At 44.9% G+C, this 16,124-nt stretch overlaps 1 protein-coding gene across 13 annotated transcripts in view; it reads left to right on the top strand.

Annotated features, from left to right (window-relative positions):
- Window positions 1-16,124, top strand: part of LOC125387582 (LIM and calponin homology domains-containing protein 1) — a 317,590-nt gene that overhangs the window by 121,593 nt on the left and 179,873 nt on the right. For all 13 annotated transcript variants that reach the window (XM_085691819.2, XM_085691811.2, XM_085691810.2 and 10 more), the window contains exon 2: window positions 233-303. In XM_085691819.2, coding sequence (XP_085547945.2) covers window positions 233-303 — 71 coding nt within the window. The remainder of the gene's footprint in view (window positions 1-232; window positions 304-16,124) is intronic.

The following is a 16,124-nucleotide window of genomic DNA, read 5'->3' as shown; positions in this document are numbered from 1 at the left end:
ATAGACCCACCATGGAAAAGACACTGTGACCTTGGCTTCCTGTGGTTGAACCCCCCAAAATAACAGACACTTCATCATCTAAGTTTATCTCACTTGATCCACGCAAAGCCACATGTTCCCATTCTCGGAATGTCATGGTTTTTTTTCAGAGCTCTTGATTTTTTTTTAAGTATTGAACTTTCTGGTTTTAAAAGAAAAATTTATGCTTTTGTTTCCTTTTCTTCTTTTCCAGCAAGTCACTGGTCGAAGTTTTGGTGATAAAGACTTCCGGACAGGGCTAGAAAATGGGATCCTTCTTTGCGAGTAAGTAGCACTTGCGTTCCCTTGATTTATTCTAGGAATGTCCTTGATATTACTGTTTTTCTATAAATTTCCAATGGAAGATTTTTTCTTTTGTTTATTTATTTACTTTCTTTTTAAAAGATAGGGCCTCATGTCTCATCATGTAAATCTGGCTGGCTTAACATTCACCATATAGACCAGAATGCCCTGTACTCACAGAAACCTGCCTGACTCTGCCTCCTGAATCTGGTCTCCAGTCTTTCTTATTTTTGACTGAGTCATAGTTTGAATCTGTGTGCTTTAGGAGAAACCACTGGAATAGGCAGGGGACACGCATGGAAAGTGAGTCTCCATATACAAAGGGCAAGGTGGGGACCATAGTCATAAATTAGGTGGAGAAACAGAACTCACAGGTAGGATGCAGTTCCCAGTAATTTCAGCCCCAGTAGCTGTGAGGATGTGGGGCTGACTGAGCTACAAGGGGACATAGTATTTTTGGACACTCAGGGTATCTAGACAGCAGGCCAGGATGTGTTCTCCACTAGCCTTATTGTGTACAGGGGTTGGGTACATTAAGCTTGTGTTGTTGATAGAATTCCAGAGTAGATAGTGATGGCAGTGTCTGTTGTATTTTGGAGCAAGGCTCTGTCATAGAGCAGTTCTGTGAGGGTAGAGTTAGGAGCTTTCTAGAAAGTGGCTTTAGTTATAAAATCATACAGAGCATTAATATTTACAGATGTATATGGGCTTAAATGTTTAACTAAGACTTCAAATTTTGAATGTATTTAATAGACTATAATTTTGCCACTGGTTTCTATTTTAGTGAAAGGTAGTGGATGTTGTGATGGCTGGTCTTATATCAACTTGACACAAGCTAGAGTTATCTCTAACACAAGGAGCCTCAATTGAGACAATGCCTCCATAAGATCCAGCTGCAAGGCAATTTTTAAATTATTGGTAGATGTGAAAGAGCCCAGTTCACTGTGTGTGGGGTTGTCCCCGGGCTGTTGGTCCTGGGTTCTATAAGAAATCAGACTGATCAAGCCGTGGGGAGCAAGTCAGCAAGCAGCAATCCTCTTTGGCCTCTGCATCAGCTCCTGCCTCCAGGTTCCTATTCTATTTGAGTTCCTGTCCGAACCTCCTGTGGTGAACAGTGATGTGAAAGTGTACACCAAACAAACCCTTTCCTCCCCAGCATGCCTTTGGTCATGGTGTTTCATCATAGCAATGGCAACCCTAACTAAGACAGACCTGAGACCGGCACACTGTTCCTAAATGTGCAATCTGAGGGTTGGATGGGCATGTGCAAGCCCGTTCTACACCCCCATCAAGCTATAACATAGAAACTTTCCCCTTAGTACTTCCCACCGAATCCCAGCTCCCTGGTGACTGCTCTGTTCCGAGCTCCCCTTCACCATAGCATGCTTTGACCTCTTCTTGAACATTAGGTAAATGGAATCACATATGGCGGGCTCTTATTTTGGTGACTTTCAGAATATTGTTTAAGTTGAAAATTATGGGGGTTGTAGAGCTGAAACGTGAAATGTTCAAGTTCTTAATTTCTTTCTTTGGATCATTTAACCTTTTCCAGTCTCATTTTTCTCTAAATGGCAATACACATTTACTACCCCACTGCATAGTCTCTTGAGGGACTCATCCTGTGGACAAGGCACTTTAACGACTGCATAGTTCTTTATAAACACATTTATTTCTGTAGACGTTTTTTTCTACATAGTTTATGTCAAATTCTCTTCTGCTTCTCCACTGCCCTTTGTTCAAAGAACAATTGGGGTCCCCCGATTGCTGTTTATGCTCCCCTGGGGGGTACTCTTCTTAGACCCTCCTTCCCTCAGCACCTCTCCTCTGTGTGTTTCATCTAAATCGGAGCTCATCTGTAGGTGAACTGTCATTAGTTCAGCATCTCCCAGTGTTGAGCTGAGTGGACAGGCTCCAAGCCACCCTTCTGGGACAATACTTGCAGCTTGCTTGGAGCTGCTCATTCTTTCTGTTGAAGTGGGTCTGTATTTTTGTCAACTTGGCATACGCTAGAGTTATTTGAGCAGAGAAAACCTCAGCTGAGAAAATGCTCCTATCAGATTTTACCTGCAGGCAAACCTGTAGGGTGTTTTCTTGATTGATGATTGACGTGGAAGGGCCCAGATCACTGGACATGGTGCCACCCCTGGGCAGGTCGTTCTGGATGCTAAAAGAAAGCTTGCTGAACAAGCCGTGGGCAGTAATCCAGTAAGCAGCACTCTTCAGTGGCTTCTGCTTTAGCGCTTGCCTCTGGGTTCTTGCCTTGAGTTCCAGCCCTGACTTCCTCATTTATATGAAGCATGACCTGGGAATAATTGTAAGATGAATAAACCATTCCTCCTCTAAGCTGCTCCTGCTCGTGGTGTTTATACCGTTTACAACAGTAGAAACCTAACTAGGCTAGGGTCTTTGGCACCAATTTTTGTCCACTTCAAATTTGTTCTAGAGAATCCTGCAGGCGCCTGCCTTTCTACTATACTGCCAGGAATGAGTCTGTCAGGAGCTGTACTATCTACCTGTCTTGGGTTCAGAGTGGGCTCCCCTGAAGCTAAGCTCAGGATTTAGAGGCATTCACACCCAAGATGTTCTTCCAAAGGAGAGGTTGGAGTCTCTGCACACACGCAGAGGTGCTGTTGTTGGTTCTTTTGCAAATGCTGTAATGAGTGTCAAGATGCTAAGGTAAGACCTTTCGAGTTGGGTCATGCTTAGGAAATACATGGTCAGAACAGCACAGAGGACCAGGCAGGGGCTTCTTTAGATAAATAAAGAATAGGGACTGCTGATAGCCTCTCAGTGAAGCAGAGGGAAATGGCCAATGAGGAGAATCAACTATTGTCTGGGCAGAGGAACCAGCCCAAGATGGGAGAGTGATTATCTGAGTCTTTCAACCATGGAAGACCAGACCACTGTTATGTTTGAAGAAATAAGTGTCTCGGTGGCTGAGGACCAGAGATTGGTGCCTGACTTCCATAGTAAGGATCCAACTTGCAGCCAATGCAAGCAGAGACTGATCTTTCATTCCCCAGCTGCTGACACCCGAAAAATTACACAGAAACTATATTAATTACAACACTGTTTGACCAATGACTCTAGCATATTCCTAGCTAGCTCTTACATCTTAAATTAACTCATTTCTATCAATCTGTGTATTGCCACGAGGCTGTGGCCTACTAATAAGGTTCCGGCAGGGGTCTCTCTCCTTCAGCAGCTACATGGGGTCTCCCTGACTCCATCTACTGTCTCTCTCTATCTCTGTTTGAGTTCCTGCCTAGCTTTACTCTGCTAAACCATTGGCCAGAACAACTTTATTCAGTAGCCAATAAAAGCAACACATACACAGAAAGACATCCCACATCAAGCCTGGAAAAGCGTGCTGAGGGGGGAATGCACTGCTTGGTGGTCCAAAGGAAGGATTGCCTGTAACACATTTCTTCACCATAGTTTTGGAGGAAAAAAACTGTGTCAGGAGCTGGAGAAACAAGACATGGAAAAATTTCCAAGTTCAGGACTTATAGAACCATCGGAAAGGCAACGTAAAAACACAGCTCTCACCTAAGGGGATGAGAGAGAGTTTATTCTGGAGCCAAATGTGAGTGACCATGGCCCAGAAGTGCAAGTTGAGGTTAAGCCAAAGTCCACGTCCCAAAGTGGTAACAGTTTGATGTAATTTTTATAGTAAAAGAACAAAGAAAATCAAGGCTCCTTTCAAACACGTTACCTTTCTGTTGTAGTAAACACCCTGACAAGGTAGTTTACAGAAGAAAAGGGTCCCTTTGGGTTTCTGGTTCCAGGGGAATGAGTAGACCCTGCTGTCAAGGCAGCAGGGCTGGAAGCTGGAATAGGAAGCTGAGAGCTCACATCTCGAGTTCCAAGCATGAAACAGAGACTGAGCTAGAAACAAGTCTAAACTCTCAAAGTCCACCATTGGGGAGGCATACTACTTCACCAACCCCACACTATTCAAACCTCCCCCAAATAGTGCCACCAACTGGGGACCAAGTGTTCAAATACGTAAGCCTGTAAGGGCCATTCTCATCCAAACCACAACCAGATGAAGGTGAGACAGGAGAAAATGCTGCTACAGACCTCAGATGCTCTCTGATGGTGTTTTTAGTCCTCTAATTGGCTGGAAACCAGGCGTCTGTTCCTCCTTCCCAGAGGATTTACCTAATGGTCACAGAGATGTCATACCAGGTACAGAGAAAGGCAATAAATGGTGTTTAAGAGGCTAGAGAGGCCCTGAGATTACTTGGCCCTGGACTTGCAACATTCCAACCTCCCTGCATTCTTGATGTTCTAATCAGTTAAGCATCCCTGCAGTGGAAGGTGGAACGTTCAGTGGACGGTGCGGTTTTTTCCAAGAGTTTTAGTTCACAGAAACCACACCACTGTCCTGGTGCTGAGCTTGGGGAAACCTGGGGACAATAGAATGGGAGAGCTCCCTTCCCACTCTGTGTTCTGTTGGCTGACGTTAGCAGGTGCATTTCCCAAGACTTGGACCCTGAAGCCAGTCTACCAATAAGGGTGATGTGGGGGAGGGGAGCAGTTTGCACTCTTGCACCCATGGTGGCTCTGAAGAGTAGCCAGAATGCTGAGAGTGTGCCACCATCCAGAACTGGAGAGGTTGGTAGGTAGGTGCTGGTGAAGGAGTTCTCACTCAGAGCTACCCGCTGTGTTGTGGTGCTGAAAAATACAAAAATTCTAGTTTCAGCATTTGAAAATGAAGCAGGTCATTTCTCTTTTGAGTGGGTATTCCATAGTATATCATTTTCTTTGTTATGTTTTGGATATGGAATGTCCCTTGCTCCCATAGGCTCAGCGTTTGAATGCTTGGTCTTCACCTGGAGGCACAGTTCCGGGAAATTATAGAACTTTTGGGGCCTAGCTGGAGGAAGTGGGGGCACAGCGGCGGGGGCAGGGAAGGTAGTCCTGACTTATCCTGGCTCTACTTCTTGTCCCATCTCTGCTTCCAGATCTACCCAGTTGTGAGCAAGCAGCCTCACACTCTTCTCACACCAGTGAGACCTAGCTTTGCCTCCAGAATTTCCCTGTGATGCTGGACTGTGCCTCAAACTCTAGAGTCAAAATAACCTGTTTCCCTCAAGTGATTTCTTGTTAGTTCCCAGCAATAAGGAAAGTAAATAATGCAGATTTAAAGTAGATGATATAGTCTATAAAAATTACTTAGGACTTTTGAACTTTGTTTATTCAAGCTCAGTTGGGGGTTTCTATCAGTGTCAAGACCTTATTTAGAAAATAAACAAACTCGTATTTTCCCAAATTAGATCAATTCTCATTATTAGTTGCAGCTGTATAAAGACTTCCATGATTTTTGTGTGCCAAAGATGTCCTGGGTTGTTCATGAGTCTAAAGAAAACTCTCTGTTGGTTCTCACTGAGAAGGAAGATACTTCGCTATGAGGAGCCTGGCTGCAACTTAACCTATGGGTTCAAAAGTAACATCACTAAACCCGTTTTACAGAAGGAATAGCCAAGGCCTGGAAGAGGAGCAAATAGCTTGGGAAGCCCATGCAGAAAGAAAGACTTCAATTGAGGAACTTTGGTTTATCAGCTTTGCTCCTTAAAACTGATTGTGGAGCTAAGGCTTTAGGGGAGGGAGAGGAGGGAGGCCGAGAGGCTGATGGGAGAAAGGCTAGAGAGCTGACCGAGGGGCAGTCCAGAGTTGACTGCTGGTTCTCAGCTGGGCGGAGGAGGAACAAACTGGATGGCGCGATGGTCTTAGGAAAACAGAAGCCTGAAGAGCTGGAAGAGCAGGGGCCTGTGGTCAGCAGATGATGTCATCCAGGTGGAGATGAGTGAGAATGATGGACCGGAACCAAAGGTGAGAGTCAGCAGAGAGCAAAGATGGACACCTCCAGGCGGCATGTCAGATGAGAAGTGAGTGGCATCAGAATCCCCTCCCCCAGTGCTCTCTGCCTTCACGCGGCTTTGCGCTGTACCCTGTAGAGGGACCCTTGTGTAATAGGTGTATACAGTTTACGTGTGGGAACAGCAAGCATGGAGTGAACGCATCCTTTTAATTCCAATACACGTGTTTTTCTCCCAGCAGCTCACCTTCCTCTGTTGTTTTCGCTAAGGGTGTGTAGTGGAGGTGCGAGGCCTAAGTAACCTGAGCCCCTTGCTGAGAGTTTCATAAGCGGTCTGGGACCAAAGTGTGACAAAGCTCCAAGTGTCGTCACACTATCAGAAATAGGAGCCAAGTGCTACAGTTTTCTTGAGGATGTATGAATCCATGAAGAAGCCGCTCCTGGGATGGATCTGTGACTACGGCTGTCCAGACCGCCTTGAAAATCACTCCAGAAGGGGAAGTTCCTGCCTTCCTGTTCTACCATGACTTTGTCATTCAGACAGACCTCCAAAGAATTTCACGTAGATACGAGACTGGCAAATTATGGTCTTCTGCTTATTTTTGTACTGGACACCTTGTTTGGAATAGTCTTTAGGTATTAAAATGCCTTTTCAGAGGAACTAGATGAGCCCCAAAAGAACTATGAGATTGACTTTAGATATAAATTGCTTATTCTTATAAGACAAGATATTATTTCGGTAAATCAAATATTTTTTTTAAACTGAAGAATCACTCAGAAATTTCTTTTGACTTTTCCCTTCACCTTTTTATTTTGAACAATTTCAAATGTATAGAAAAACCTATAATAATATACAGATACCTGTATATCGTGCACCCAGGAATGCTGCATATTCTCCGTTTGCTATATTTATGTTATTTATTTGTATACATACCTCTTTTTGCACTAAGCATTTGAAAGTGAGATACAGATATCATGAAACTCAGTTCCTAAATTCTCGAATGTGCATCGTCTAAACCCAAGGATTTTCTCTCCTGTAAGACATTCAGCCACACCCAAAGCCGTGCGAGAAAGCACAGTGAAACATTCAGTGTGACTCTGCTTGGCACTCCACCCCTAGCTGTCCCTATTACTGTCAGTGGAACTAGGCCAAAAGCCAATTATGCTGATGACGTGGCCAGCGCCCCTCTGTGTCACTGTGCACCCGTCTGCGCTCTCCCAGGGGCTGCCAGCTAGCCGCAGGGTGAAGGAATTTGCGTTTTACTTCCTAACTTCTCTTGTCTGGTTGGTGAGCAAAAACTGGGCAAGACATATTGAGCCCCTTTCAAACCCGGTCATCTGTGAATAATGAACTTTGGCTGGCAGAGCTTGGGAACTAGAATGCTTATTTCGCAAACAAAAACCCTGACCACTGTACTGATGTCACCTCCTCCTGCTTCTCCAGTTTGCAGTGGCTTCTTCCTCGGGCAGCCTGTGTAGAGCTCTGCAGGGAGACGCAGTGGGTTTCTCTCTGTGGCTTCCAAGTACCATTTTTAATCTTACTCTAATATTGTCACAGAACTCCATCTTTATTGTGCATCTACATATGTTGCTTACACTAGACCCCCAGCTTCTTGAAGATGCTTTTGATATATCCTTGTTTCCCTCACTGGGCACTGGCTTGGCATGTAACATCTGCTCCAAATACTTGTTGAAACTGAGACCCAGTAGTAAAACCTATGCACAGGGCATCAGTGACTACCCTTGTCTCTCTTCCCACAATGTTATTCTCTCTCTCTCTCTCTCTCTCTCTCTCTCTCTCTCTCTCTCTCTCTCTCTCTCTGTCTCTCTGTCTCTCTCTGTCTCTCTCTCTCTCTCTCTCTCTCACACACACACACACACATACACACATACATAAATTTAATACAAAGAACATATCACTGAATACCAGGGCAGTGAAGGCTGGGGCATCTGTTCTCTTTAAGTGTGAGATTATCCGCTGGGACCCTCATTTTTCTAGATGGTCAAAAGCCACATGGATGAATTTTATTTTGCCAGCACATTCCCCTGGACTGCCAAGTTTGAAGTACATGAGTCTATAGATAAGTGACCAATAAAGAAAGCCGCAGTGGGTTTTTGTCTCTGTTCTTATGTTGCCAAAATAATTTTCTGAAGATAAGAAATCAGCTGGTCCACTCTTGTTTATGCTCTCCCTGATAAATGAGCTGCTTGCTCTGAGAAGGAGGGCTTGTCTTGGATTCCTGTCATGATTTCGGCATGAGATGTGGTATGCACAGATATGACCGGCCCTCTATGGCAGATGGGAGCTGATGGTACAGCTCTGTTCAGAGGACCTCTTGTCATGAGGGGGACCTGTGGTGTGCTGTCCATGCACAGCACAGCACAGCACAGCACAGCACAGCACAGCACAGCACAGCACCAAGTTAGGCACTGAGGGGCATGAGGCATCATTTTCAAAGACTTTATAAAGTGTTTCTAGAGTGATCTCTCTCTCTCTCTCTCTCTCTCTCTCTCTCTCTCTCTCTCTCTCTCTCACACACACACACACACACACACACACACAATGTAGTGAAGTTAGAGTGGAAATCAGTGTCTCAACAAATGTAGACATGAACAAGATTTGATCTCCAGGGTTTAATAAAATTGTAAATTGTTGTGATTTGGTGAGCAGTTATGAAGGAGATAATTTATCAGTTGGATTTCATTTTACATAGGCCAAGGGAAGCACTCATTTTTATAGGAAAACTATTTTTAGTTTTATTTTGTGCTTTTTTATTCTTCTTTCTCGATGTTTTCACAATGCTTCTTGGTCACAAATAGTAGCCAATTCTCCAACACCAGCCAGGTGTCCCATAACATCTTATTCTTAAAAATTACTTTTAGGTTTTTTTTTTTTAATTTTATGTGTATGATTGTTTTGCCTGCACGCACCACATGTGTGCCCTTTGGAGGTCAGAAGAAGGCATCAGATCTCCTGGAACTGACGTCACAGATAGTTGTGAGCCACCATGTGAGTGCTGGGAACTGAATTCACATCCTCTACAAGTGCGACAAAGCCTCTTTATCACTAAATCATCTCTCCAGCCCTGTCTTACTCTTGTCACTCACTGGAGTCAGTGCATATTCCACAAATGAAGGACTCTATGCCACACGACCATATCCTCATCAGTCCCACGGCTTAGCCAGGGCAGCCGTCTCACTCGGCCACAGATTGGAGGAGCCTGTGATCTCCTTCCTTGGGTTTTATCAACTGCTAAGCTGGCTTTTCAGGAATGAGACAAATGCCTTGGGAACATATACTAGTTTGTCAGAAGGTTACTAAGGAGAAGCTGTGATGAAGACATGGCTTAGGTAAGGTATAAGTCTGTGATGTGAGGCAACAGACATGGGGCTGCAGAGCCCCCACCGGGTGGGTCACACTAGCATCTGGCAGCCAGCAGTGCAAAGTCTCTTCTTGCTTATTCTTTAGAGACTTCTTATGTGACTCCATCACATAGGCCTGCTTGATTGTTAGCTCCCCTTCCCCGAGGATGGAAGTCACACTGGAAATTTCAAACTTCTTATTAGCTTTGATTTTTCTAGTAATTGGGCGAAGCATCATCTCTTGCAACAAGAGACATTCTTGTCCCTCAGAAAATTTCATGAAGAGTTCTGTCTCAGTGACCAGGATCGAAGACCATTCCCATTACTAGGGAAGTCATGAAAATTTAAGTGGATGTATGCTAGGAACCAGGGGCAAAGTTTCATTTGTTTTGTTTTGTTGTTTTCGAGACAGAGTTTCTCTCTGTAGCTCTGGCTATCCTGGAACTTGTTCTGTAGACCAGACTGACTCAAACTCATAGAGATCCGCCTGCCTCTGCTTCCCTAGTGCTGGGATTAAAGGTGTGGGCCACCACTGCCTGGATAGCAGGGGCAAAGATTTAAGAGAAGGTTTTGTTATAGGCCACAACATCGTGGCATTCTGTTTAGGAACAGCAGCAGGAAGGAAGGTTTGGAGTCAGGGAGGAGTGGCTGGTAAACAAGAAGAGAGCTGCCTGGCAGTTGGTAGCAGAGGGGATACTCCTTTCTGTAATTCAATGCAGCATTTTTTAAAAAACTTATTTTTATTTTATGTATATGGGTGTTTCCCCTACATGTATGTCTTTGTACCACTGGTTTAAAGTTTCAAAAGAGGCCAGAAGAGGGTTTTAGATCCCTTGGGTCTGGAGTTACAGATGATTATGTGCCACCATGTGGGTACTGGGAATTGAACCCAGGTCCTCTGGAAGAGCAGCCAGCGCTCTTAACCACTGATCCATTTCTCTAGCCCTCAGTGGGCATTTAAAGAACCCACTTACAGATGTGATATCACTCTTAATGATAGCGCACATTGCTGTGAAGTCAGGCAATGAAGGAGGCTTATCAGGTCCAGTTTCTGAATCCTAACTCAACGTGGAATATAAACCTTAGGTTGCCTTGTGGAAACAGCATTTAGGTGGAGAGTTTAAGGGAATCTAGCAACTCTTTTTTATTACCAAGGGAGATGAAATGGAAAATAAACTTGCTGTAGATGGCAGAATGCCATGGAGGAATACCATACATCCAACGAGAAGAAAGATACACTTGGGAAGAACTGCAGACAGACATGCTGGGCTAAATGTGGGAGGCTAGGCATAGGCGTAATTTTCTGTACTGCTTGCCAGCTCCCTACAGCTACACAGAGACATATTAATTATAAATGCTTGACCAATAGCTTAGACTTATTACTAACTGGCTCTTACAACTTAAAATTAACCCATTTTTCTTATCTATGTTCTGCCACACGGCTCAGTACCTTTCTTTAATATGGCATGTTCATCTTTCTTCTCACCATGTCTCCTGGTAACTCTGCCCTCCTTCATCCCAGAACTCTTTCCCTGTCCTCAAGTCCTGACTAATCTCTTTCTGCCTAGCTCTTGACCATTTGGCTCCTTGTTAAACCAGTGAAAGCAACCTGTCTTTACAGTGTACAAAAGATTATTCCATAACAGCAAAGCATGGAATCAAAGTAGGTGCGGCAGGGTGGGGAGAGCAGGTTTAGCAGGGCCCTGTGAGCCACACAAAGATTTGGAAGTCTGATCTCTAGAGCAAGAGAAATGAGAATATTGATGAAATAATCAGGGTAGAGTGTGTTCATTGACTAAAAATAGACTTTTAAAAAGAAGTCCATCTATCTGTTATGAATGACAGATGGTGGGGCTGGGCTCTTGACCCAGCTGGTCAGGGTCCTCTGTTTCTGGGGAAGGGTTGAGGTTTCAGTTTGGGCAGGTTGAGTCTGAGATACAGAAATCCACCCAAGGGAGAGACTTGTAGGCTTTAGGAAACGAGGCCTTGGAGCTCAGGAGGCTGTCAGTGGACTTGGCCTACTCAAATCAGATCAGAGAACCTTGGTGATATGGCATGGGTCAGCTGTGAGGTGCAGTGGGGTCCCAGGGAAGGAGTACCCCTGGAGCATCTGGAACACCCCTGGAGCAACTGGAGTACCCCTGGAGCATCTGGAACACCCCTGGAGTATCTGGAACACCCCTGGAGTATCTGAAGCACCCCTGCAGCATCTGGAACACCCCTGGAGCATCTGGAACACCCCTGGAGTACCTGAAGCACCCCTGCAGCATCTGGAACACCCCTGGAGTATCTGGAACACCCCTGGAGCATCTGGAACACCCCTGGAGTATCTGAAGCACCCCTGCAGCATCTGGAGAAAGGAGCAGAACACATCTCAGTTTGGGGGAGTTTCTCTCTTATTCCAGGGAAAGGAGGAAGATGGGAACAAAAGAGCTTTCAGAGAGCTGAGAGGAGGAAACCAGGAAGTGTTGCCATGGTGACTAAGGAGACTTTTAAGAAGCTAGAACAGCCTCTGGTGTTCCCTACCTAGACACTGCTTAAATCAGGCTGAGTAAGTCTTGCCCCAGTAGTAGAGGAGCCGCTGGAGGCCTCTGCCAGGGAATGACATCAGATGATCATTTCTCCCCCGGGCTGCGTTAGATGTACCTCGTGTTTTTCATCACCTCCGTGGGCTACTATTAAAGAGCTCATGTAATATGAGCAGCAGATGCAGTGCTTTCCTGAACCACTGAACATGCAGTAAGAGGTCACTGTCACCCGATGGCTTGGGAATATATAGTGACCCCACAGTTACAAACCAAGCTGTCACCAAAATGGGAGGGTGAATAGATGAGCTACAGAAACAAGCGGCAATCGGGGCTGTCCTCTGATAACTGGGATGCATGCTCATCGTAGGGCTTGACCATTAATTTCATACTGGTGTTTTCAGAATACCATTGTTTTGTGCTTGGTCTGTGACCCTGTTCTCACTAAGTGTTCACAGACCTGAGCAGCTGAGCAGCCTGGATTCCCCAAAGCCCCCGTGAAGTCGATCACATGGAGGCGACCTAGGGTGTTGGAACTCACTTTATCTTTGGCCTCTTTGTCTGGGGCTTTTTCACCAACCCAGATTCTCACTCCAATCTTAACACACTCGGGTCCTTTTGCCGTTTCCCATTCTGGCCCTAGCAGGCTGTTAAGAACTTGATAGGCCTTTTTTTGTAGGTTTCTCTCTTGTTTCTCTTGCCAAATCACAGTTGGCCCCACTGACTTGGCCTGTCTCCAGCTTTTGGGCACTAAGACTCATTAAGCTTTCAAGTTCAAGTGAGGACAGTTTGAGCTGCCTTCTCCCTTCCCCCCGAAGATCGCTAGTGAAAAACTGCTTTTTGTGCGACGATTGGCCTCGCTTAGGTGGGGACTAAGGCGAAGACTGAGTATTCCCAGCAGCCTTCTGTCAAGAACAAGGCACACACATGGACATCATGCCAGGCCAGTGTGCAGGGCTCTCATGATGGGCAGAACGGACCCCTGGTCCTCCGCACATCAATAGCCTGTTGGCAGAGTTGTTCCTGTCAACTGTCCTTTCAACATCACTTACAGAGGCTTCCTGGGGAGCTCTTGTGAGCACTCCAGCCTCCTGCATTAGCAACATGTTCACTCTCATCCATCTTTGTAATATTTTCCCCATTTAAAGTGATGTCATCCTTGTCACGATTTCTTTTCTCTTCATTCAAACTTTTGAACAACACCGATCTTAGATCTTGGAGCTGGTTCTGGTACTTCTTGTCAATGCGTTTGGAATTTATTTCAAGGTAATTATCATTCCATAATGGTTTCCCCACCCAGTGTGTGGTGGTTTCTTCCACCTCATCAGCCTGTGCCTTGATAAACATTAAGACTTCTATCGACATAAAACGGCTTAATTAGTCTCTTGCTTCCTGAAGACATTTCATATACATGGATGAGAATGACCAGTTGCCTCAAGGACTGTCGGGGAACTGCGGGCTTAAATATGGGGTGCTGTGTGGCAGAGGGAAGCAGCTCTGCCCCTTTGCCCACCTGGTGAGGTTCCATGCTGGATTAGTCTTTGCCAGCATTTAAGAGGATTTAGTAGCTCCGTAATTGAAGTTCCTTAATAATTCATTTTTTGATTGCCTCTCCTGGGCTGTCAAGCTGGGTGGGCTGACGTCCCATGATGAAGTGTGCAAAATTCTGTGTCCGCCATTCTTGCTCAGTGTTTCCTTTGGTTACCTACAGGAGAGGGCCCTTTCCTAAATAGCCTACCGAGGGCCTGCTTTATGAATGGCTTCTTTTTAAAGTGAACTGCAAACGTCGACTTCCTTCTTTTTATTAGAGCAAACAAAGAGGGAAGGAGATGGAAAATTGAGGCTGCTGGGTGTGGTTAGCTCCAGTGCCCGCTTGCCCTCCAGCTGCTGTGGATTGTCCTGGAAGGCTAATTTTATGGCGGAAGAAACTGGCTTACCTCATCGCAGGTGGAAAGTGAAACATGAATTCATGGGTCCTGGTGCTTCCCTCAGGACATGAGGGGGTCCCATTGACAGGTACCCGGGGTCCCCGATGGCTGGGTGCTTCGTTTCCATGGTGCACATCAGTGCTGTCCCTGTGCACTGAGTTTGAGCTATTGTTCCTGCTGTTGGCTCTGTGCTTCCCCATTCCACATTTTGCTGCACTTCATCCCAGTTCCTGGCGTGCTCTCCTTCCTGGCCAGTTTCATCCCTTGAAGTCCTAAACATTCAACCACACTGGACACCTGGCCCTCCACGAGCTGACACTGTGCTGTGTCCTGCGTCCAGTGCTTTGTATGCACGCGGCTATGGCCACCTACAGTAAAAATGGAAACTCATTTCAAATGCTCTTTTCCGTGTTTTTATTTGAAAGGTATTTGGGCTGTGCCTAGATTTAGTAATTGGTCTTACACATGACAGTACTCATGATAATTGTAGTTTTCTTTTAGCTTGATTCTATGTTCTGTGAAGCAATGACAGTGATTGTTAGCCCTCTCTTACTGTAACAAAACATCCAAGACAGGAAGCTTTAAAAATAGTAAAGGTTTCTGCTCGCAGTTTCAGGGGTTTCCATCCATGGTTGGTTACCTCTGGCTTTTGAGCCTATGTTAAGGTTCAAAAGCCAATTGAAAAATGGACATCATGGCAAGAATCCAAGGTGAAAGGAATCTGTTCATCCCCAGGCATGGGAGAAGGAAGAGGGAGGCAGTGGAGCGGCTGCAGGGCCAGTGTTTCTTTCCGGGTACACCTGCAATGACCACCAGTCTCTCTATAATACTCCTGTTTTTAGTCTTCACCAGTATCCAGCAGTGCCAGACTGAGGACCAATCATTTAACACACAGGCCTTTGGGGGACATTTTCAGTCTAAGTTACAGCAGGACTCACCCATCTTTGCCCAATGGTTCTTGTACAGGGCAGGCATATAATAGGCATTTGAAGGAAGCATGTAGAGAGGGAAGATTATTCCAAGGTTAGTGTATTTATAACTAATACAATATACTAATATAACTAGGCCAGTAGATGTATATTAAGTCTGATCTGTTGTAATCCATAATAGATGCTAGAGCTAAATTTAAGACCTAACCAAACAATAAAACTCGCAGAAAACAGGATTTTTCTGGGTTAGGCAATGGCTTTACACACATAACATAATACTTCCAGTCATAAAACAAGATAAATAGGATTCTGTCAAGACTGATTTTTGTTGTCATTTTGAGATATAGCCTTTCCATGGCCTTAAACATACCATGTAGTCAAGTCTAACCTTGAACACATGATTCTCCTGCCTCGTCCTCCTTACTGCCGGGATTAAAATGGGTCACAGTTGCTGACAAGTAAGCATCTTGTTCTTCAAATGGTACCATTTGAACCTACACAGTGGGAAAATACATGAAAGGATAAGGGACCTCTCGCTAGAATCTGTAAAGAACTCTTGCTACTTAATGACAAAAAGGATGAACAACCAAATTTGAAAATGGACAAAAGATGTAAATAGACATTTCTCTATATCCAAAATAGCTATAAACACGGGCAAGAAGTACATGAAAAGATGCTTGTTGTCCTTTGATCCTTAGCACCTAGGATCCTTCTGACATAGCAGCTACAGTTCTGAGGACATGCCCAAGGGGCATGAGAAGGCAGATCCAGAAGCTCATACACAGATGCTGTCCGCCACATTATTTGTAGTAGCCCACAGGTGGGAACCCCCAAATGCCCATCAAATGATGAGTGTTCTCTCTATATAGTGCCCTTTGGTTTCATGGCAAGGAGGAATGAAGTACTGATGTATCCCACAGCGTGGATGATCTGAGTGGAGGACGTTAGTCACAAAGATCACATCCTCTGAGGCCATTTGGATGAAATATCCAGAACAGGTAAATCTATAGGCAGAGAGTAGATTAGCAGTTTCCTAAGGCAAGGAGTTGTGGGTGTGTAAGAGAGAAAGAATGCAAATGGGCTTGCAGTTTCTTTTAGGGGATAGGAGATTAAAATTACTTGTAGGGATGGCTGTAATGGTCGCAATAGCTGTTGGAGTTTAGATTTCTAATGGTCCAGCTGTAGGTGAATAATAACTTCATTAATAACATACATACATATTTAAATTTATTTT

Source organism: Myodes glareolus, chromosome 8, assembly GCF_982192425.1.
Source record: "Myodes glareolus chromosome 8, mMyoGla1.1, whole genome shotgun sequence".
NCBI classification, from domain to species: Eukaryota; Metazoa; Chordata; class Mammalia; order Rodentia; family Cricetidae; genus Myodes; species Myodes glareolus.
Note: the sequence above shows the minus strand (reverse complement) of the source record. Positions and strands in the feature narration are given on the sequence as shown.